The sequence below is a fragment of the Thunnus thynnus genome, chromosome 16, assembly GCF_963924715.1.
Source record: "Thunnus thynnus chromosome 16, fThuThy2.1, whole genome shotgun sequence".
NCBI lineage: Eukaryota > Metazoa > Chordata > Actinopteri > Scombriformes > Scombridae > Thunnus > Thunnus thynnus.
The window spans coordinates 26,454,815-26,476,648 of record NC_089532.1 but is presented as its reverse complement, the minus strand read 5'-3'; the positions used below and the strand labels follow the sequence as shown (position 1 = coordinate 26,476,648).

General features: G+C 39.6%; 2 protein-coding genes across 3 annotated transcripts in view; one reads left to right on the top strand and one right to left on the bottom strand.

Moving 5' to 3' along the window:
• Positions 1 to 3,472: 3,472 nt before the first annotated feature.
• On the bottom strand, positions 3,473 to 20,981 carry rin3 (Ras and Rab interactor 3). 2 transcript variants are annotated; one of them, XM_067613585.1, is made up of 14 exons: positions 20,583 to 20,981; positions 16,534 to 17,137; positions 14,396 to 14,507; positions 14,164 to 14,236; positions 13,618 to 13,709; positions 11,196 to 12,264; positions 9,450 to 9,630; positions 9,145 to 9,316; positions 8,140 to 8,261; positions 7,778 to 7,964; positions 6,467 to 6,598; positions 6,175 to 6,341; positions 5,533 to 5,647; positions 3,473 to 4,625 (listed from the first exon to the last, which is right to left on the bottom strand). In XM_067613585.1, the coding sequence occupies exons 1-14, from the start codon at positions 20,615 to 20,617 to the stop codon at positions 4,360 to 4,362; spliced, it is 3,327 nt and encodes a 1,108-aa protein (XP_067469686.1). In that variant the 5' UTR covers positions 20,618 to 20,981; the 3' UTR covers positions 3,473 to 4,359. The 2 variants fall into 2 exon arrangements, with proteins under 2 accessions (XP_067469686.1, XP_067469688.1); XM_067613587.1 differs by lacking the exons at positions 16,534 to 17,137; positions 20,583 to 20,981 and adding an exon at positions 15,726 to 15,855.
• The window catches only part of LOC137199350 (uncharacterized), a 31,470-nt gene continuing 24,097 nt past the window's right edge, over positions 14,462 to 21,834 (top strand). The window contains exon 1 of the mRNA XM_067613584.1: positions 14,462 to 14,542. The gene's annotated coding sequence lies outside the window, so the exon portion shown is untranslated. The remainder of the gene's footprint in view (positions 14,543 to 21,834) is intronic.

Here is a 21,834-nt window from a genome sequence, read left to right as displayed (position 1 = left end):
AACAGCTTGCACATTGCAGTGACACTCAAGTATTACTTGAGTCTGATGAAGAGCAGTAGTGCTTGAAACATCACCTTGGTGCAATAAATTATAAGTGGACATTAGAGCCCTGCATTGTGTGAGCTGTTTATCTGCTTTTTTTTGACATTTGCTCACTTTCAGCCCAGCACCTGCCCTCTTACTCCTAGCTTGTATATGACCTCTTTAAGTCCATCATCACAGAAATGTGCTGTGAGCTCTGGCAGTACCTGCCCTCTGTGAACAACCAATATTCTCTTCACTGTCTCACTGGATGGTGTGGTTTGTGGTGAAACATGCAGTGTATCATCCAAATTCTGTTGCTTATTTTCAGAAAAGTCTCCCCTAAAAACAATGTTGCTGCTCTGAAAAACACCCTAACTCCCACCCTCTGTGGAAGATAGTGAAAAGTCAAAATTGTCATCATTTGTAGCGCTGCCAAGAAAAATCACTTCCAGGCTGACTGTCTCAAATGCAGCAGATGGCGGGGCTGTAGCAACACTGAGAGAAGAAGTGCAAGACTGATTCTGAGAGCTTTCTTGTCTCTCTAAAGATGGAGCCAAACTGCGCTATGGCTGTGTGGACCGTCAATTTTTTTTGTGTGGTCAAATAGACCCTAAAAAGAGCGAGTTTTGTGTCAGTTTACAATTATCCAACTGTGATTAAAGTGTTAACCATCACTTATTGATAATCTTTGAGATCTAACTCAAAATCCGTTAAGACCTCTGACTATTTCTCCCATCTGGAAAGAACAGGCCAGTTGCTTCCTGTATCAAATCCCTTTTCTCAGCATCCTTTGAAATCTCGACTTCTCTTGTTCCTCGTTTGGCTCTCATTTGCTTGGAAGCCTCTTTTTCATTATTATAATGCATCTATCCTATTTCTGTTTTTCTCATTGTTTTCAGAGCTTTTTTTTCTGAGTTGATTTGTGTTGCTGCCTCCTTCGTCACAAGGTTTTCTTACGGCCAGTTTTGTTTTTAGGCGCTCAAAAACCTGATTTGTGAGTATTGTTGTGGCTGTTTATCTTCCACCTACAAAATCCTAACACTGCTGGGCGATCACCATATGATGGCAAAGTCTTCATCTGTCATCAGCTGGCATCATCTGGCATCAATCTAAACATGGACAATTGAATTGTTTAAAAAAGAGCAATCTTTATTAGATAACCTAATAATTGTTGATAACATTTAGTTATCTATATCTATTAATTTAGTTATCTAGTAATACTGTATTCTGCAATGCATCACGGCTTGATGTTGATATGTATCTGAAAGGCATTGAAACATACAGGTTATATACTGTATATGTAGCTTATATAAAAAGTGAGTCACTTATTATGGTGTTGAGGTCTGAGACACTCGCTCTAACTCTAGTGATGCGCTCCACAAATCCTGCCCCAGTTTTAGCCTTTTGCTCTTCAAATCAACAGTAGCCGCACCCAAGGGCTGAAACTGCACTACACCCCCCCCACCCCCCCCACCCCCCCACCCCCCCATCCCCCCACCCCCCTCCCCGGCCCACAGCTGACACTGTGTGAAGACACACAAATAGATGAAATTCCATAATAGTCCAGTAGAGATTGTGCACTTTGGCATAGAAGTCTGAAAACTGGCATACGTGCATAACTTTTCAAGGCGAATAAGCTCTGATATTATGCCAAGATATGAGATATAAAGTCAATATTTTGAGAAAGCTTCTCATTATTTTGAGATCTTAAGTCATTAGTTTGAGAAAGTTTCTCATTATAATGACTTATAGGATCTTTTTCTTTTCATCACATTGGCGGAAATCGGCTTCCGTATATAACTGATAAAAATAATGGCTAAAACTCTTATTTTTTATTATCCTACTGAAGAGACACACATTCTTGTTAGCTCACAGCCAGCTAGTTTTTTTTTTTACATTTCAACTAAATGTGTGCAGTAAATAGCATAATTATTCCTTCTGTATCAATATGTTGGCAAGAGAATAGCACTGAGGACTCATGTCTAACAGCTTCCCTCCAGACAAAAGTGTCCTCTGTAGATGAAAAAGCTGTGTCTTCTCACATTGTTGCAGACTGGAAAAAATAGCCTACAGTTGTAGCTTTTTTCCTTGATTAGCTGTCATCCTTTCCCCTGTTTCTTGCTTTCTTCTTTGTTCCTCTGTATTCTTGCACCCGTCTCATGACTTTGCTTCTGTGATTTTTCTTGGTTTGTTTTTGGTACCACTTAGGTAATGCTTAATCGATTGATTTTTATGGCAATAATATAGTTATAACTGTTACTAATATACAAATAAATGGAGTTCCAATATAAATGATGGGGAACAAAATCCACAGTGCTCAGTCTGCACAAAAATACATATTAACGTTCAACTGAAGCTAATATGAGGCTTCAGCAGTCTAATTTAGCCAAATAGAGTGGATATCCTCCAAAGTTATTGTCCTGTTAGTGACCGAGCTAAGCTAACACACTAACATGTTTGCTCACTGATCGTTAGCTAGCTTGATAGCTCAGAGAGCTTTATTTTCCCTCTTCAATAACTTTTTATTGAATGAAATGATGTGTAATGGTGAAATAAATGCAAAGGGTAAGTAAACAGAGCAGTAGAGAGAAAATAGAGAGAAGCTGCAGGAGCTTTTGTGACTGACCAGTGTGAACCAGGCTGGGCTGGATAGGGAGTTAATGGTTACTGTAGCTCACCAGGAACAGCCAGGGTGTGAACTACAAGGGAGTCAGGGTGAGCTTGGCTCCTCTTAATAAGACATGAGCTCCCCTGAAAACATGATTTATAAAAATTTGAGGGGTCTCTAAAATATTGACAATATACTATTTTTTGCCATGCATTTCTATTTTTCTATATCTTCATCATCATGGATCATGTATAAAATTAGGCTATAACTGATGTATGATTCATGCATAAGGGTGATTCATCACTAATTCACTGTAATAAAGATACCGCCATGCTTGCTATTCGTGCCATCACCATTGAAGCATGGCAGTGAAATATCATAAGCTTAACTCACTTTAACTCAAAGATAAGAAAAAAACAACCCTCCCCCAGTAAAAAAAAGTGAGCTCCCCTGACAGCCATGGCATAGTTCCCACCCTGGGTACAGTCGTTCACCAATCAGCCCTGTGCGAGTATCACTACGTCACCAACCCATTCCTATTCCTATTTCGGGTGGACAAGTGATTGTCACTTTGTGGTGTGACCATGGCTTTAGGAAAGGCAAATGTGAATATTGTTTTAAGACAGACTTGGAAAAATATGAACATATCCTTTAATGGATTATAATAACTGATCTATAAAACATTAGTAACCATTAATAAAGCCATTTCTTACAAGTTCTAATCCCTTTACAAAGGATGCCTTATTAGACAGTGGTACCCTTTGTGTATACTGTAAAAAAACAGTTAAGCACCGCAACCATTTAGTTAAAAAATGACAACACAAATAGAAACAGCATTGGTAAACTGTAAAAGCAACTTTATTTACAATACAGATCAGATCAGATCCAGTATATAAAAGACAAAATGTGGAATGAAACTTGTTAATGCTTACTTGGGATATTGGAGTGAAAGTTTTGGTCCATATAGCTGCTACTATTACTTGTGCTTTAAATACAAAACACACACACACACACACACACACACACACACACAAACACACACACACACAATGGACTTTCTCCTCAAAACATGTTGTAGCAGCTATTCTTCTCAGAGTAATACTGATGTAAATGCTGTGGAATTACAGATATTACAGTTTCATCCTGTCACGATAATCCTGGACCCAAGTAATCAGAGACAGATCATAGAGTATAAACAGTATAAACATGATCATACATGTGCATGGTAGAATTATATGTACTTTTACATTCTATAAAACCACATTCCCCTCCAACTCCTGGGGTACCAGACCCCGTGTTGAGATACAAAATGATACTTTTATGTCTTGTTTTATTTAATTATTGCTCTCTTTGGTAATATGCATAACATCATATCAATCTGAGACTTAAGCTTGTATTAAATTCATACAAAAGAAGAGAGCCATACTATAGTCTACTGTATTTTGTCTACTGAATTATGAACCTGATCACACTGATGTGGACTTTTTATCCAAAGGCACGGAGAAAGGCTGAAGATCAGATCAGTTCTATATTTTTTTTTCTGCCTTCATTTAAGTCTCAATTAGATCAATATTTCAAGAGACCTGAGAGTAAAACACATTCCTAATTTTTTTCCCCCTCTTCTTTTGAATCAGTGCTTTGCTGATGCAGTCACCGTGGTTACACTGTCACCACAGTGATGTAGTTACCATAGCAATACAGCAGCTGCCACTGTGTTGCTGGAGCAGTTACAAGCTAATCAGGCTCTCCTCTTCCGCTTCTGGCTCCACAGTATCAGCAGCTGCTATGTCAGCTTGAAAACAGATTTCTGTAGGTGGAGCTGGAGGCGGGTCAGTGGGGCAGCTGCGGACAGGCGGGTTGATGGGTTGGTCGATAGGGTGATAGACAAAGCAGTAGGCTCCTGGTTGCAAGCTGTTCTTAACACTGAGGGCCAGCTCTGTAGGGGCCAGGGGCTGGTGAACGTCATCCATATACACACTGAGCATGTAGGAGTCTGGGGGAAAGAAACATGATTTTACCCAGAGAATTATAATAATGTAGTAATGATATTATAACGGTGGTCTCACACTATCACCATCTAGTAGAAAGACACTTTTGACACCAGCAAACTTAAATACTAATTATTTCTAGAACTTAGGTACGTGTAATAACATTAACAACCGTAAACAGTAATTTTGATACCAAACAGCATACCAAACCATAGCAGAGATAAATTTGAGTTAATATACAGAATTCTAGACACACAAAAAGGTTTAATATACAAGGTCTCCATTGTGCAAATTTTGGAACTGATAAAGAATCACTCACTCACGTATTTTGGTTCTGCCTTTAAGTGGCACTGACTAAAATTCAATATAATGACAGAATATGACATGCAGACCATATTCATGGGTGATTTAAAAAAATGCAAACCCAATAATGGTCAGCATGTTTATCCAGTATACTAGTAAATAACTGAGAGATTTAAACCTGTAGTAAAGCATCACAGTGTACTGGAAACAGTAACTGCACAAAGCAATATTCACTTAGTAAAACCTATTTAGGTTACTTCTATTCCTTTACTCTCCATTATTACTGAGACAATTATTGTGACTTTTAATTATTCTAATTATGTAGGATTCAAAAATCATTTCAAATTAGAATAAGAGGAGTTAGAGGAATGACCAAAAAATAAATAAACTAGAGTAATAAATAAAGATATTTGTCCTCCAGTAGGGGGTGCAATACTAAATCACTGGAATACCCCTTTAAACAGTTAAAATGTTACTTTAAATGTGAGAGTAAAGCCATAAAAAATGTGCTCGTTTTGATCAAAACATGTAAGTGAATTGTAGTTTATACAAAAATAGCAAATTGGAGTCTAAAAACCCAGTGCTCACAATAACATGTGACAGGCTGACCTTGTTCAAAGCGTGCAGCACACTGTTCAGATAGCTGTTCGATTGTGGTGGTGGGGAGAACACCCAGAGTTTTGGGGTTTTTTCCAATCTCAGGACAGCACACTGTCAGGAAGTCCTAAAAAAAGCACATACACACAAGAATTACACCATGATAACCAATATAATATGCTTGCTTGCAAGAACATGACAACTTTACATTATATAAGTATGCGCTTGCATACGTTTTTGAATTTTTGTGATTACGGACTGAATCCATTTTCCATAAGTTTTTGGACCACTTAGAGGCTGAAAATACAACATTGACATATTATCACTTTATACAGTATACTTTATAATGAATGCCTTAGGAAAAAAATGCCTATTTACACATCAAGCAGACAAGGAGCCTGTCCTCAACATCCTATTGGAGTTGTGTTTCTGACCTACTTTGTTGCTACTTGCAATGTGTTTTCTCATTTCTTAATGTCTAATTATTTGTAAATGAATGCTGTACTGTGATCACTTTCAAGCCATGATGCATACGAGGACTGGCATCGTCTACGACATATCATCACTGCCATCATGTGAGAATCAGTCTGACTTTTATATATCATGCGGACTCGGGTTGTTGATGATGTCTTCTGTATGTCTGTGTGTGTGTACCCGGATAGATCCTTGGGCCATGCGCTCCTGGTTGAGCGTGCGTCGTCTCTCCCAGCGGTGGATGGAGTCCTGAACCTCTCTGCTGAGCTGCCGTGTTGCTGACCTCTGCTGGTCAAAAGTCTTGATGTGCTCTAGGGCCCCGTAGGTGGTTGTAAGATAATAGGAACCTAAACACACACACACACACACACACACACACATATATATATATGAACAGGAAATACTGTTTCCTACAGTTGAAGTATTTTCTGGGGTTATAACTGCATGCCTGGGTGTGTATGTGTGCTTGTACCTTCTCCTAGTGTTAGTGCTGGGTCCATCAACTCCATCATATATTCCACATCCAGCTGCAAGTTGGACAGATTGGATCTAGCCAGGACGTACATCATTACAGGCAGGAAGTCATCAGCACCATGGGTCCGCCCTAAACACATCAACACAACAACACACACAAACATTCTGAGGGTAAACTCCAGAGTTTATACAATTAGTTGTGTTATGTAATCTGTTTAAATTTGTGTCCGTCTGCCTCTCTTTGTACTTCACATGGTATCCGCTTTAATGTTAGAGTTTTGAGGAGGCAGAAATGTTAGGAGTAAATAGCTTCGCCCAGAATTTCAGGGTAGAAAATCCTTAGTAATGGGACAAAAAAAAAATTGTCTCTGTATTTTTTCAGGTTGGGCAGTGGTTCTTTAATCTCTAAATTGTGATAAAGCCGTCTTGAAATCAGTCTAAAGTTTTCCAATTACTACTTTACATAATTCTATGTAACCACAGGATTACTGCACATTGAATTTTCCGTCATTTCTCAAGATTCTCGGGAGTCAGTTGCTTTAAAGACATCATGATTAGGCGACCTGACTGAGGTCAAGTTAAATGGGACCACAATGAGGTCCCCAAGATCAGTGCTGAGCAGTGAGGGAATTTTGGCACAGTGGCCACAGTTGGAACTGCAGGTCACATGATGTCCACTGAATCAAAATGACAAAAAGAAACAGCTGTAAAATCAGGAATACATTTTTCTGAGTGTCACAACATTGAGTTAGGGCCAATGAAATTAAGGCAGAGAAGAACTCTAATGCACATCCTCCAAAAATGCAGAGGCCTGTGGAAACATTTTTGGTTTATGCGTCTGGTGAGCAATTTTCATGAACTGGATGCCATCTGGGAACATTGTATCCAGTTTATACATCAGTTAATACATCAATGGACCACAACATGTCTCTTAGTGAGGTACAGTGTGTTTACTTTTTGTTTTACTTTTGTGATAAAACCATTGATGTTAATCTGTGAGGCAAGGGTCAAAAAAATGTAAACTGACTCAGTAAGTTCAATTACATAGAAATATCTATCTAAAGTTTGCTAACATTAGCCACAATAAGCTACTGGTCATACCAGACCAAGGGAGGCTGTAGCAGCAAAACCCAAGTGTATTGAATTGGGCGAGGGTGTGTTTTATTGCTTATGAATTCAGATTTTTATTTGTAAGAGCGAGATTGTTATTATTTATTCATTCGAAAGTTACACACTCGGGCTTTAAATGAAAAATTCCTGAATTGTTTGGAACAGTGTCAGGGTTTAACAGAGTATTATGGGTCCTGACCTGGACAGCTGATAGACATGGAGTCATAGATGATCTTGCAGGCCTTGAGCAGCAGCTCAATCTTTTTCTGAGGAGAATACTCCAAATGGAGATTATTCAGTTTGATGCTGATCCTCTCCATAGAAGAGGCCTCAGGGACAGCAGTGGTTATTCCTAATGCTGTGGTGGTGCTGCCTAGAACAACAGACTGGCACACACAACAAACAATACACACACCATTAGCATCACATATGCTACTGCTATTAATATAACTTTACTGTAGAAAGATTCTCACAGCTGCAGTACACTTCTAATGGTAAAACAATACTATTAATACTTTCAACTACTATCATCACTGCTAAAGTACAAATGTCCTGTTGTACCTGGTTCTGTGCCAGCTGTTTCAGGCTATTGTTGTTCTCGTGCAGTTTCTCCAGACTCTGGTAAATTGGCTCCCTCAGTGGCTTCAGTACACTCTTACATAGAGCTGCTTCTACTATGCTCTCTGCATGGACAAACACATGTATAAAGCACTAAATTAATTTTTAGCACCAGAACAAGCTGTTAACATATACGGCTAACACGTTAGCAAACAATTTACTATTTACTACACATCCAGCAGACACAGAGCATCATTAGCATTCACCTAGAGTCTTGTTTCCGGCCACCTGTGGAATGTACTGTAAGTCCAGTATGCATTGTTTTGTTTTGGTCTCCACCAACTCCTGACAAAAAATGACTGGCTGTTTAACTTTGTTTTCCACCCCAGTTGCTAACTTTATCTGTCATTTGGTGCTGGGCAGCTAGGGTACAGTGAGTTTATCAAAGGTTTTCTGCTGAAAGCTGCCTGGTGCTGCAAGAAATGAGAATGATGAGAGGGGTGAGACTGAACTGTGAAGTAAATGTACCATAAAACCAAAAAATGTTTGGTGAAAGAGGCTTAAAAGCTCAGTTGAACTAAGGAGGACCGTAGAAGTTTGGCACAATCTTCTGCAAGGTCATTACTATGGGCAACACTTTTCATATTACGAATAATCATTTTATCCATTGCTTACATACATTTTGCAGTGCAGTTTTAAATGTAACATTTTTTAGCTTTCATAATGTAAAAAGTAAAGGGAAATTCCATGCATTCAGTATTTCCCCCAGAATTTTATTAAAATTGTGTGGAAGCTATTACATTAAACCAAAAAGCTTCATCAAAACACAGCCTAACAATCCACCTTTTAAATGAAAAAAAACCTTATTTATAAAAAAGTTTACTCAACTATTGAATAAAAAAGTAAAATGTACAAAGAAAACTACATTTTTATAACCCACAGTAGATCATCTCAGACAGCAAGATTTCAGCTGAAAGCTGCACAGTTTAAAGATAGCTGTAAAGTTACCTAGTTTGTCTTGTGCATACTGATGTTGTGGCTCCAGCATGGCTTGCAGCTCAGTACTCTGCAGCAAGTAACTCTTCAATTGTGTCATCATTTGTCTTATCTCCTGTAACAGCTCAGTGGAGGTGGAGTGCTTCGACATGGTCTCCAGGGTGAATGCACGGTGCTCTTTCACCTAAATACCAAACAAGAAAAATAAACTTGACTCCACTTATATTTTATTAACTTTTATCAACTGAGTGGTTGATGTTCTTATCTGATCAAAACCAAGACAGATGAGGATATTTCTCAAAGGTCAGTGTACTCACCAGGTTACCAAAATAGGTCAGAGGGTCCCTGGCCATCTCCACAATGCGCTGCGTGAGGCGACGGTCATGGCTGATGAGACCGGTGAGGACAGTGGACAGGCGGTAGCGGGCTCGGTCCAGCATAACCGTAGTGGGAGTTCTCTTTACTGGTACCTTGGGGCTGCAGCTCTCTGCAGGGCGGCTGGAAAGAAATGCACACCAAGTCTTTATTTTTTACATCCACTATTGACCTGCTCCCTGCAGTGTATGACACGCTGTCCTTAGACACGTGATGCTTTAAGAAACAAAGATAGAAACTTTCTGTAAAGCAAAACTCGTGACTTCTCCTTTGACTAACATAGTGGTACCAATTGATTATGAGATCCAGTCATGGCGTCATATAGAGAGAAATTTCTGCATAGCTGAAAATGTTTTGATGATATGATCTCTGTAGAGTTCCTCTCTATATTTGTGTTGTCAATAAGCAACAGGCAACCTTGTACTTCCTGATAGGCTACCACAATGTACTTGTGGTATCTGGCCTGAGAATGCAGTTGCCCTTCTGTTCCAGCATGTATTGAAATATTTTGATTGAACTTTACTTGTAAGTGGGCTTCCAAAAAAATCAAGGACATACAGTTGACCCTGTAGAACTTTCAGAGGAAGTGTTGTATTGTTAAACTCTAATTGTTTAGACTTAATATTTTTATCAGACTTTTCAACAAACACCACACTTAAACTGTTATCTTGTACACAAGGTCAGGAGTTGGACAAAAAGCTGATACTGCGATACATTATTGATACACTTGTATCGATGTTGTGCCTTTTATTGACTTAATATTAGCTACATAATTGGTGTATTTAATAAGAAAACTGCTCTCTCTTACTTCATCCTTCTGTCAGTTTGTGATATTTTTACATTTTGGTAACATTTTTTTTAACATATCATTTTAATACATGTTTGTTATATATGTGTTAAAAAAAGGGTTAGACTCTGTGTACTTTGCACACATTCCTCTTCCTTATCAAAACCTGTATTATCCATAATCCAACTCCACTCAATTCACTCAACTGTGCTGAAAAACTTGGTGCAGGCAGTTTGTCTGGTGAGTTCCTTTTCAAAAGCTAATTAGTAAATGATCATAATGACCTTTCCTCTGACATCATTCTGAGGCTGACTTAGAGTGAGATAAAAGTCTTGCTTGCTTGCTTACCAGAGGATAAACCCTTTTTGATTTTCTTTCTAGCGTCACCCTCAGGCCAAACTTTCCATTATTGACATTTATAACATTTTTTTGTCAGCTTTACGGGGCCAAATGTGTGCATTTGACTTTTAGTAATGTTGTAAATGTCAAAAAAGTTTAGCAGTAAATGCTGCACTGCCTTGAGTGTTTCAGCTCTCATCAATCTAAGACTGTTCTGTCTTCCTCTTTCTGTGTCATCCTCTGCTATATTTGGTGTGCCACAAGTGTCTATTCTGGGACCCCTCTTCCTCTTAATATACTGACTGCATCTACACAGTCAAAAATATGACTGGTTTGATTCAGTGTTGCATGTGCAGTATATACCACTGAATGTAGAATAATTATCTATATCTGACTGACAGTAAAAAGATATATTTTAATTTTGCCTACCTATCTTTTCTCCACTGAACTGAATGAAATCTACTGCTAGAACTTCTAAACACGATCTTATGTCTGATACACAGATAACCTCACTGTTTTGTCATGATTAGAAACCTGGTTCAGTCAATCCTTCCAGACCTACCTGTGGTTTTGCTCCTGCTCCTGGTTCAGCTCTCCCTCTTCCTCTGTGCTGCTGGTCGAGCAGGAGTCGGGGTCTGTTCCCAGCACAGCGCCCCCCTGAGGAGAGTACAGTGACACATCTGGACGCCGTGCTGGGGAGGGAGGGGTTGCTCTCATTCCAGCACTCTGATTGATTAAACCAGCCTGGTTGGGGCACACAGGTGTGCCTGGAGAGCTCGGTTTCCTCCTTGGGGGAGGGACTGGACGGGACGGTTTCTTTGCCAACGGCTGACACTGGGAGCTGGATTTTTGTTTGTCCTCCTCTTTATCCACTCTCACCTCTTTTTCCTCCCTCTCATCCTCCTTCTCCTCTGCCTTTTCTCCCTCCTTTTTCCCTTCTTCCTCTTCATTTTTGCTACTGTTCTCTACTTCAGCACCCTCACCCAGCAGAGCTGGTTTACTTCCTGTTTTTTCCTCTCCTCTCTCTCCTACCCCCTCTTTCTCAGTTTTCTTTGCAGGTTTTTGTCCCTTCTCTCTCTCTGTCCCTTCTCCTCCCTCTCGGTCAGTGCTTTTCCTGGAGGAGGTGCGATGGAGAGGAGCAGGAGGCAGTGGGGGAGCGGCTCGGCTTTGCGGGGGGACAGGAGGCCTTGATGGAGGAGGTGATGTTGATAGTAACTTCCTCTCTTCTCTCTCCCCAACTACTCCTCCTTTTCCTTCCTCTTTTTTGTCAGCTGAGGATGAATTGTGAACAGAGGGGGGTGATGAGAAGAGCAGGCCCATTCCGGAGCCTGAGCCCAGGCTTGGGGGTCGTGGTGGGGGTCTCTTGTATTTAATTTCCTGGTTGGACGTGATCTTAGTCTGACCTTTGACCTCCGGGGTGACTTGCTGTGGGGTTCCTCCATTCTGCAAGGAGGAACTGATGTTTTGAGGGGTGGTGATTTCAGATTTGGAGATGGAGGAGGGTTTCAGGTCTTTGTTGGGGTTCTCGTCCACAGTGACTGGGTTGACATACAGGTACAGACTGCTATGGTTCTGATCTGAAACCGGGTCCTGGTTCTTTGCCTGCTGGTTCAAATCAGATGTCCAGAAATCTGCAACACATGCAGTCAGTATTGAAAAAGTTGCATTGTACTCACCTTGTTTTCTTTTCATATATTTTTCATTATTTTCAGGTTTTCCTTTAATCGTCTGTCTCACATCATATGATCACATGAAAACTTTCTTTAATTACTTATTGCTTATTTAAAGACATGATCAAGGATGTGTAGAAATTAAAGGAACAGTTGGATGTTTTGGATATTACACTTGTTTTCTTACTGGGAGAGGGACAGTTTGCTTGGCGAGTCGAAAGGCATGGAGCTGAAGCCAGCAGGCGATTAGCCTAGCTTAGCATAGCAAAGACTTAGCAAAGACTAAAAGAAAGGGGAAATAGCTATTATGGTTCTCGCCAAAGTTCCAAAAATACACCTACCAACGTCACTAAAGCTTACATTATAATTTGTTTGGTTAATCCATGCACAAAAAGAAATGGAAAAATGACTGGTCATGGTTTCATGAACAACCAGGCACAGTGACTTTCTGGAGATTAAACAACTGGGACATAACATGTTAATTACTGAGCTTTAAAGGCGCTGGTCAGCCAGGATAACTACTTCCCCCAATTGCCTCCTGGCCTTAGCTCCACACATGAGATTGGCATCCATCTTCTCATCTAACTACTGACAGGAAAGCAATTAAGCAAATTTCCAACAATGTTAAACTATTCTATATCTTCTAATGGACGGGAAGGGGCTTATTAAGTATTAAGAGGTCAGTATGGTTCAGATGAATCGCTTGTCAGATTGTCGAACAGCCTTTAAGTCACAACACTTTCCGACTGTAACATTTCTAAAACTGGCAATCTGACAAACTCACCCACTTCACACAGCAATTACAGACATGTGAGGAGGTGAGAAGGATTTGAACTACACAACTGTCATTTTTCGTGGGTACAAACAAGTGCAACCCCAGGAATACCTGTAAGGAAGACTGTCTGAAAATGTATGTTGTTTATCCCCATTTAAATAAGTATGTTCCCTCAACCTACAAGAGTGGCTAGTCTTATGACACATCATACAAACTAGTCCATTTTGAATATACATCAGCGTTTATAAGGACCTTTAGAGTAAATCTTTTACAATGAACAATGAAGGGTTTTTATGTCAATGAAGACACTTAAATGTGATATGCATATCTGTTTCCCTTTTTGTTATACAGTATATTCATATGGTCTGTGTTTTTACAGGGTACATTCATTTATACATTACTGTTAATAGTGCCAATAGTGTCACTGATGTGTCCATTTTCTGTGTTTTCTTTGTAGTGTATTTTTTATTACTGTATCCTGCCCTTTCCTACAGCAATGTCCCAACATCAGTGCACTAATAGTATGCAGATTTATCTACCTGCGCCCATAGCAGAGATGACCTCCAGCTCCTCTCTCTTAGTTGCCGTGGTAATGGCCAGGGGTAACCTCAGTGGGACAGCCAGGATGTCCCTGATTGGTGGATTCAACAATAAAAAGCCGGCATTGAGAGCAAACACAAGTGAGTAAGTGAGTTCAATATTATGACATAGTACATTCTGTGTTTGTGGTTCAGTCTGTTTGTGTGTAAATGTACGTATGCAAATGATATTTCTATGGTGTAAATTCATACGAGAATGCACAGTGCATGTTAGGGATGTGGACTGAATGAATAAATGTGTGTGTGTGTACATGTACAGTGTGTATACTTGTTTATTTGTACTGTATCATATATGCGTTAGTGTTTTTGTGCATGTGACTATGCATATCTTATGTATGTATCAGTCATGTTTGTTGATGTGAGCACATGTTACTGTATAACATAAATCTGTGTGTGTCTGTGCATACTGTATATATACTGAATATGTATATATGTGCATATATGTGCATACACATGTATGTACAGGTATATATATATGTGTGTTACCTGCTGACACAGTAGAAGGAGATCATTTTGAAGATGTCATCAAAAATCAGAGAGGAACCGTCTAAGTGAAGAACTGAGACAGAAAACAATTTCAAAACAAATCACTAACTAATATGCCATGTCATCTGTGCGGAGCCATGGATATCTTGCATTTTGTATTTCTGCTATGTGCAGGTATAATAGCAACAGGAGCAGCATTACAGTCATGTATTTTGGTCAGTGTAGCACATACATGTCTTGTGCTGTTTGACCGCCAGGTCGTGTACAAGCGGCTTCCCCTGTTCTTCAGGCAGCCGTACTGACAGCATCATGCCCTTGTCCTCTGTGCTGTGAACCAGGAATGCCTGCAAATGTCAGTATGAGAGGTTACAACTGTGAGGTCAGTATGGAGAACATGTACAGTAAAATACTGGATCAGGTTTTAGAAATCAAGTTTGTACACTAACAGACACATCTTCTGTCAGTATATCTGGTGACACTTTATTTTACAGGTTCCATAGTATCCTATTATTTTCTATAAAGGAAAGGATATCTAACTGTAAATGTACTGTATAGGAAATTTCGTGGAGAGGACTATGTAATTTGGGAGTGTCTATAGACAAAATAAAGACAATGTTGAGTTGGCAGACTTATAATTAATTGCTAATGTAAGGTCTTTTAATTTGTGCACAGCAGGTCAGCTAAACGTGCAAAAGTTAAAACATTTGTCTAAAGGCAAGCACATGATTCAACATTCAAATATGGATGATAATGTTTTAATGTTTACAATAATTAAATAAATTAATAATTACATACACACACACACACACACACACACACATATATATATATATATATATATATACACACACACACACACCCATAAATCATATATATACAGTATATTGGAATAATTAAAGGAATAGTAGAAGTAGATATTTTGGGAAATATGCTTATTGGCTTTCTTTCCCAGAGTTAGAAGAGAAAATTCATGTTTGTGTGTTAAAAGTATATTCTACTGATTTAGCATTGCACTTCTATAACATTGTCAGACTCATAATGGACAGTGTTAAAAAAAAAATCAAAATTGATGCAGCTGAATCATAGATAACGTATCAACTTTTTTTTATTCCACGCATTCTTCTTCCTTGTCCACACCTGGTGATTACTGACAGTTTGGCTGGAAATTAGAGCGTATTATGCTAGTAGTGGCTAATGTGGCCTGAAAGACTTCAAATTTTCAAATTTGTAATCTTCAGTCCCAACAGAGAATTTAATAGACTTTGTGTAGCTCCCTCTGGAGCCACAAAAGACTTTGTCATACATGTAGTCATACTTCCTAACACCTACAGTATAACTTACAAAGTGGGCACAGCTCTCCTGTAAGTACAGAGCTGAAGCCAGGAGGTGATTAGCTTAGCATATATGCTATAGCATAAAAACTGGAGGAACTGCTAGCTTGGTTCTGTCCAAAGTTTAAAAATCTGTCTACCAAAACCTTTAAAGCCCACTATTTATCACATATTTCATTTGTTTAATCAATACACAAACAGAAATGTAAAAATGGTTTTAAAAGTACTTACATGGTATATGTATCTCCTGCCCCCCTAGTCAATCTGTATGTAACTTGTGCTGTGTAAATGTGTGAAGTGTGAATTGGCCCATCTGATGAGATTGTGGTTGTGTGCTTCTTGTCTGTGTAATGATGTGGATGGAAGTGTTCTGTTGTAAATCTGAATCATATTTCACCACCTTAGCATTAAAGGGAACTGAAACTGAATTGATGAACAACAGTTTAGTATCTATCTGCCCAGTACTTCTGTGCCTAGCAATCTCACTGTGATGACAAAATGCTAGGAGGTCAGTAGTTCCAGCATGTAACTACCTCTAATACTACAAATTATTCTTGTATTGCAATTTTTATTTATCAGATTAAACAAACAAGATACTACGTGTTGAATAGAGAGCTTTAACATGAATTTTTACTTGTGAACTTGTGAAGCTACGTGTGTAGGTTCCGAGGCTATGCCATAAGCTATATCCATAGCTGACATGTGACTAAAAGAATTTGAATACAATAACCGTGTGCCATATAATTAAAGAGCGATACAGTACATCCGTCTAGTGTTGCACTGGGTTGACTGGTGATATCACTGGGAGGAATCCAGCGCTGAACCATAAATCAAAACCTACACCTTAGGTATTTACGACAGGACTTTTAACTAAACTCACTTACCTGTTTCAGAACTTTGTGTCTATTTGCCCTATAGTTTGTACCAAATAATTAAGTTCTTTACAGGAAACTTGTATGGAAATTATTAGCAACTTACAGACCCATAAAATAAAGTGTAATTCAAAAATGTATGTTAAAGGTGTATGTGTATTTCTCACCCCAGCCGTCTCTTTTCCCATTATGCTAGTGGTTTGGTCTTGGCTGAGTCCTTTGGGCTGCCATATGGGTGCGCTCCCCACCAGCCGATCTATAGGGCTCAGCAGTGAAGGTGTTGGAGAGGATGGAGGGATGAGAGGTGGGGGAGGAGGTGAGGAGCAGGAGGAGGATGGGACTGTTGGGGATAAAGGTTGAGGAAGAGGAGGAGGAGTAAAAGAGGGAGTAAGCTCAGAGGAGACAGTTGACTGGAGAGAAAGCAAGGGAGGAGGGGAGATGGGAGTAGGGGAGATAGGGGGAGGAAGAGATGGGGGAGGAGGGTTGAAGGGAAGAGTGGGAGGAACAGAAGCAGGAGGAGGGTTGGAAGAGAGAGGTTTGGAGACAGGAGGGAGAGGAGGAGGGAGGGATGGAGGTGTGGATGGAGGAAGAGGAGGTCGAGAGGGTAGCTGGGAGGACTTCAAGCTAGGAGGTGGTGGTTTGGGTCGGCGTGGTCGGGCAGGAGGGTGGGAGGAGGGCAGGGAACGTGGTGAAAGGGGAGAAGATGGAGGGATGGAGTCAGGAGAGGGGGTGGTTGAAGTGTCGAGTGCTCCTGTCAGAGGGGTTGTGTGGCTGTAAAGGAAACAGAAAAGGCTAAGGGTCAGAGATGGAAATAACATGCAGAGAATTTGTTTATATCTGTTTCAACTTCAACTTCAGCCTCAAGAAAGCATCTGGTCACCAGAACTTGACTCATTTTCTGTGACTTCAGAGATACTGACTGAAGTTTAGTTGACTCTGTGCAAAGCTTGCATTTTGCAACACACGATGTGCATGATTACTGTGAATCATTGTTTCAGTTGAGATTAACAGCCACCAGTTAGCTTTCAGGAGTCTGTAAGACTGTTTTGCAAAAACAGAGGATCTTTTGTGGTGCAAAACTGAAAGAGAGTCTGTTCTCGAAGTGCACAATCTTGGACAGAAGCTTAAAGGTTAAAGTTGGTGTTAATCTATATTTTCTTATTGTCACTAATTCTGGTAAAAGTTCAAAATGAAAAATTAGTTAGGTCGTCTCTCAGTACTTCCCAACTTCTCTACCCTGTCTATGGTGCTCATTTCCAAACCCATTGTTTCCTATGGAAGAAGGAAATCTTTAAAGCTGCATTAACTGGTTTTCGGTTGTTGTCTTTTTTGGCCACTTGGTCAACGTTGTGTTTACAGCTGCAGACTGAGCTGTAAACACAACACTGACATACATCACCTTAAAAAATTTTTGTGGTGAACATGTTAACAGTTGCCTGTTTACATATCAACAAATGTAAGTTCAATATTCACTATCCTTTTAGCTCTGTTTTGGTCTCCACCAACTTCTGAGGGAAATATTTGGCTCTTTAGCAAAATGATCTACTATGTTCACTAGCTAGTCACTGACTTTGTCTGTCTGCCATTTGGTGCTGGACAGGTAGTGTACAGTGGGTTTAACAAAGCTTTTTCACTAAAAACAGCCTTATGCTGCTGCTGGAAATGATGAGAGAGATTAGACTGAACAAAAACAGTAAAGTGGTGGGCTGTAAAACCAAAACATCAAGTTAAAAGATGCTAAAACACTGCATAGAGCTGTGGGCAACTGCAGAGTTGGTGGTAATTCTGTGGGTTTGTCACTATAAGCAATACCTCTCACATTACACAAATTAAGGGAGAGATTGTTAACACAAAAAAATTGATTTGTGTAGCTTTAAAAATAAGTCACAAATACTATATATAATTTAATTTCTAAGAGAGGCTGGGTAATTCCTAAAACAGCTGGGCACTGCAGTGTTTAGCTAACATTAGTCAAACAGGCCATAAATAGCTAGTAGGCTATTTATGGCAGCAGAACGGTGTGTGGGATCGACTGAAAATAAAATTCATTGCCTGCGTTCAAGGCGAAAAAGGAACACGTCAGCCAGGGCAACAATGTGGCTAATTGATGCGTTTTTAATAGTTTTTGGACAAAGATCTATGACGACTTAGATATGTCAGGTTTTAGATATACACACACAATACTTGTTAGTTGTATCAATTCTTTGTTGGTTTTGGTCCTCTCATAAGATTTAACAATAAGAAAAAAAACAGCCTTATCCTTAGCATTAACTGAAAGCATTTTAGCTGCTAGCTAATATAGTAATATAGCTAGCTGTTTGTCTCTCATCTGGATGTTTTCTCTGCAAAACAATCATCTAACACCAGGAAGGGGAAAGAGAGTGCATTGTAAAAAAGAAGAAGTGATGTCATGTAGCAATAGGAACAGATAGTCTTAACTGACAACAACATTGACAGGAGTCGGAGGCTGAGATGTCCTATTGATGGTTCAGAAGCTCCATGTTAAACAGCCAACCGCCGTGGCAACGAGCTAATTCTACTTCAGATGGCAGAGAACACTCCTGTTGTGGTCAGGGGAGTTTACTTCAAATACCACAGAGATATGACACCATGGTCTGTATCTGTTTGTTCTCCGTCATTTCCAGTAAACATGCCACCAGCACACTACAGCCTGTTGATAATGAGTTTAATACTGTGGCAGTTGAAATGCTATGTTTGCAGTCGGTACAGACACATTTGCAATACTTGAATTTTTAGTGGCTTTTTACTTTCTTTTTTTTTGGAATGGACCATATGAGAAGTATGTTCACACAAATTCCCATTACACAGATGTTTTTCTCATACCTCTAGTGGAATCTAGTCTAGTCTGGTTTTATTTGTTCACATTTTGATATATCTGTCTCAGAGATTTCTGCTTCCATCCTAATGCAATGAATGTGAGTGGAATGTGAAAATCAATATTTAAAAAAATATTCAAAATGTGTCTTTCCAGAAACAGTTCCACTAATCCATTGATCCTTTAAAATTCTAAGTTAGCATCATATTTGTCCTTTTTTAAATGCATCTTTACACCGGTTGTACCTTAAATTGCTGAATCACTGTAGTTTGGAATCCAGTGTTGAATGAGGTCACTCGTATTTAATAGAAATATCCTGCAAAATTGAGGAAATCACAAGACTACAGCACACACCCCAGAATTCCTGTTTGTGTGAAATATGTCATCCTTGCCCACAGGAAAGGGGTTGAATAACTGTTAGGTCAGCTAGATTTTAAAGTTGAAGGAAAATGCAGTTGTCAGTAAAACAGTCAGCACAGACATGCACAGACACGCTGGAACATACTCTATTTGGCTTTTGCCATTTGGAAACATCATGCACTTATATTTACTTCATATTATAATAGTTAAAGAAGTAAAACATGTAATGTTTATGTAGTTCCAAAGTCTTTCAGTTTTAAATGTGTGGTGTGAGATTTCTCAGCAGCCTGATAGACAGCACACCAACTATTTGCATAACCCAACATGACCTTCAGGATAATCAAAGCCTAACACAAGTACAAGAAATAGTAACATATTCATGGCACCAGCTTAAAACTGATCTTTATTTAGTTTTCATTTCATAACCTTGTCTTTAAGGGAGTAAATGTTTGTGAGGCTCAACTATACAGAGCAATAAAACCCAAACAAACTGGGCTTAAATAATTCTATTAGCAATCAGGATTAGGATCAGCCTCGACATAGTAACTGACTCTAAGTTCAACCAAGTCCAGCAAGTAAGAATGACTCTACCTCATTCCTAAAGGGATCCTAAATCACATTTTGCTCAGCATCGTCACCAAAACATAGCTGAAAGTTTCAAGTCGAGGTAGTTATACTGTAAAAACTGAAATGTTCATCTGACATTCAAAACTTGTACATTTAAAAGTTAACATACTCTCTATAAAGCTCTCTTATAAAGGTCTGATGAGCTTTTTTCAAGTGCTCAGTGGCAACGTTCAGCTCAAACAAACATCGACATCTGATGGTTCAAAAACTCTGTGTAGCCACTGACCTATATATTAGTCAGTGAGTCATCACATCTGTTTTTCCTGCGCTGGCTGTCTGACTTTCGACCCCCTGGCTCCCCCTCCCCTCCATGACAGTTACAACACCCCACCGCCTCGACAGAATACAGTTCCTGCACTGTATTTTCACCCAGCTCCACAGTCCCAAACTCACCCTGCGTCCTGGGAAACAACGCTTGCTTCCATCATACTTCCACAGATTGAGTGTTCGACTGCTCTCTGTCACTCTGCCTCTGTCTCAGATCCATCGAAAACTCCACCTCCTCTCTGCCCCCCCACTCCCTCTTTTCTTCCTCTTGTTGATCGGAGCAGGACTGAAAAAGGAAAACCTAAAGGCAAAGGGAAAAGATCTTTCTGTGTGTCAGCCCTACCCTCTGTGTCTGCCTTAACTTCCTGAGCTGTTCGTCAGGCAGGAAGAGGCCGAGCACTTTGGTCAGACTTCCCCCCCTCTCTCTCACTCTGTCTTTTTTTTTGTCTGTGAAATACTGTCTTACAAATTCTGTCTCATGAAATCCTGCTTTCTTACTCAACTGGTGATGCTCCTGTCTAGAAGTGTTGCACTTATGAGCAGTAAAGCCAACAAATATTTCAAATGATTTGAATAAATCTTATTTTTGCTCATGTTTTGCATATGCAAACTGCCTTCAAATCTCATAGAAATACGACTCTGCTCACATCCCGTATGTGTGGCCTAAATATTCAGCAGATGCTCCTATAGCCTCCTCCTCCTCTCCCTCCTTGTCCCCTCCTCTCTCCTTTAAAGATTTCCAGATGCTCCCCCTCTCAAACTGTGGAATGTACAACTTCATGTTTCCCGCAAGCTTTTCTTTCCCCCTCCCCTATTTTTTCCTCTTCTCTTCTCTTCTTGCCTCCTCCCACCTCCCCCTTCTGCTTTTACATTAAATCTCACTGTTTTCGGTTCTAGTCTTCACCACCTCCTCTCCTTTGCTTATCTCATCTCTCATTTATATCCCCATTTCTCTGTTCTGACAGGGTATTTTGTTCTGTCTACATCCAGATAGATCATAGTTAGGGCTGGGGTGATATATCGGGGTGCAGCTTTTAGTGTAAAGTCTGCGTGTTCAGAGGCTTTCCCACTCTGAAAAGAATTTCAGTCTGGAGAAAAGACTGAATATTTGTAGGTTTAAGGGCATGAAAATAGTTCAAAGTAAAGACGATGTGTATGTTGGCGCAAAATACGTTACAAACCCACAACAGTTAAACTCTAACATAGTTTACACAAGTGTGTCTAAAGGTCAGTGTGTCTTTTTGGTAAGTTTATATGCCTATTTCATAATTCACAACTAAATTTATGCATTTTATTTCAAAACTAAGGTTCACAAGCAAATTAAAACTCACTCCCACTCTGCTGTGAACTCTTGCTCTCAGAGCTCTCAGGTCACATT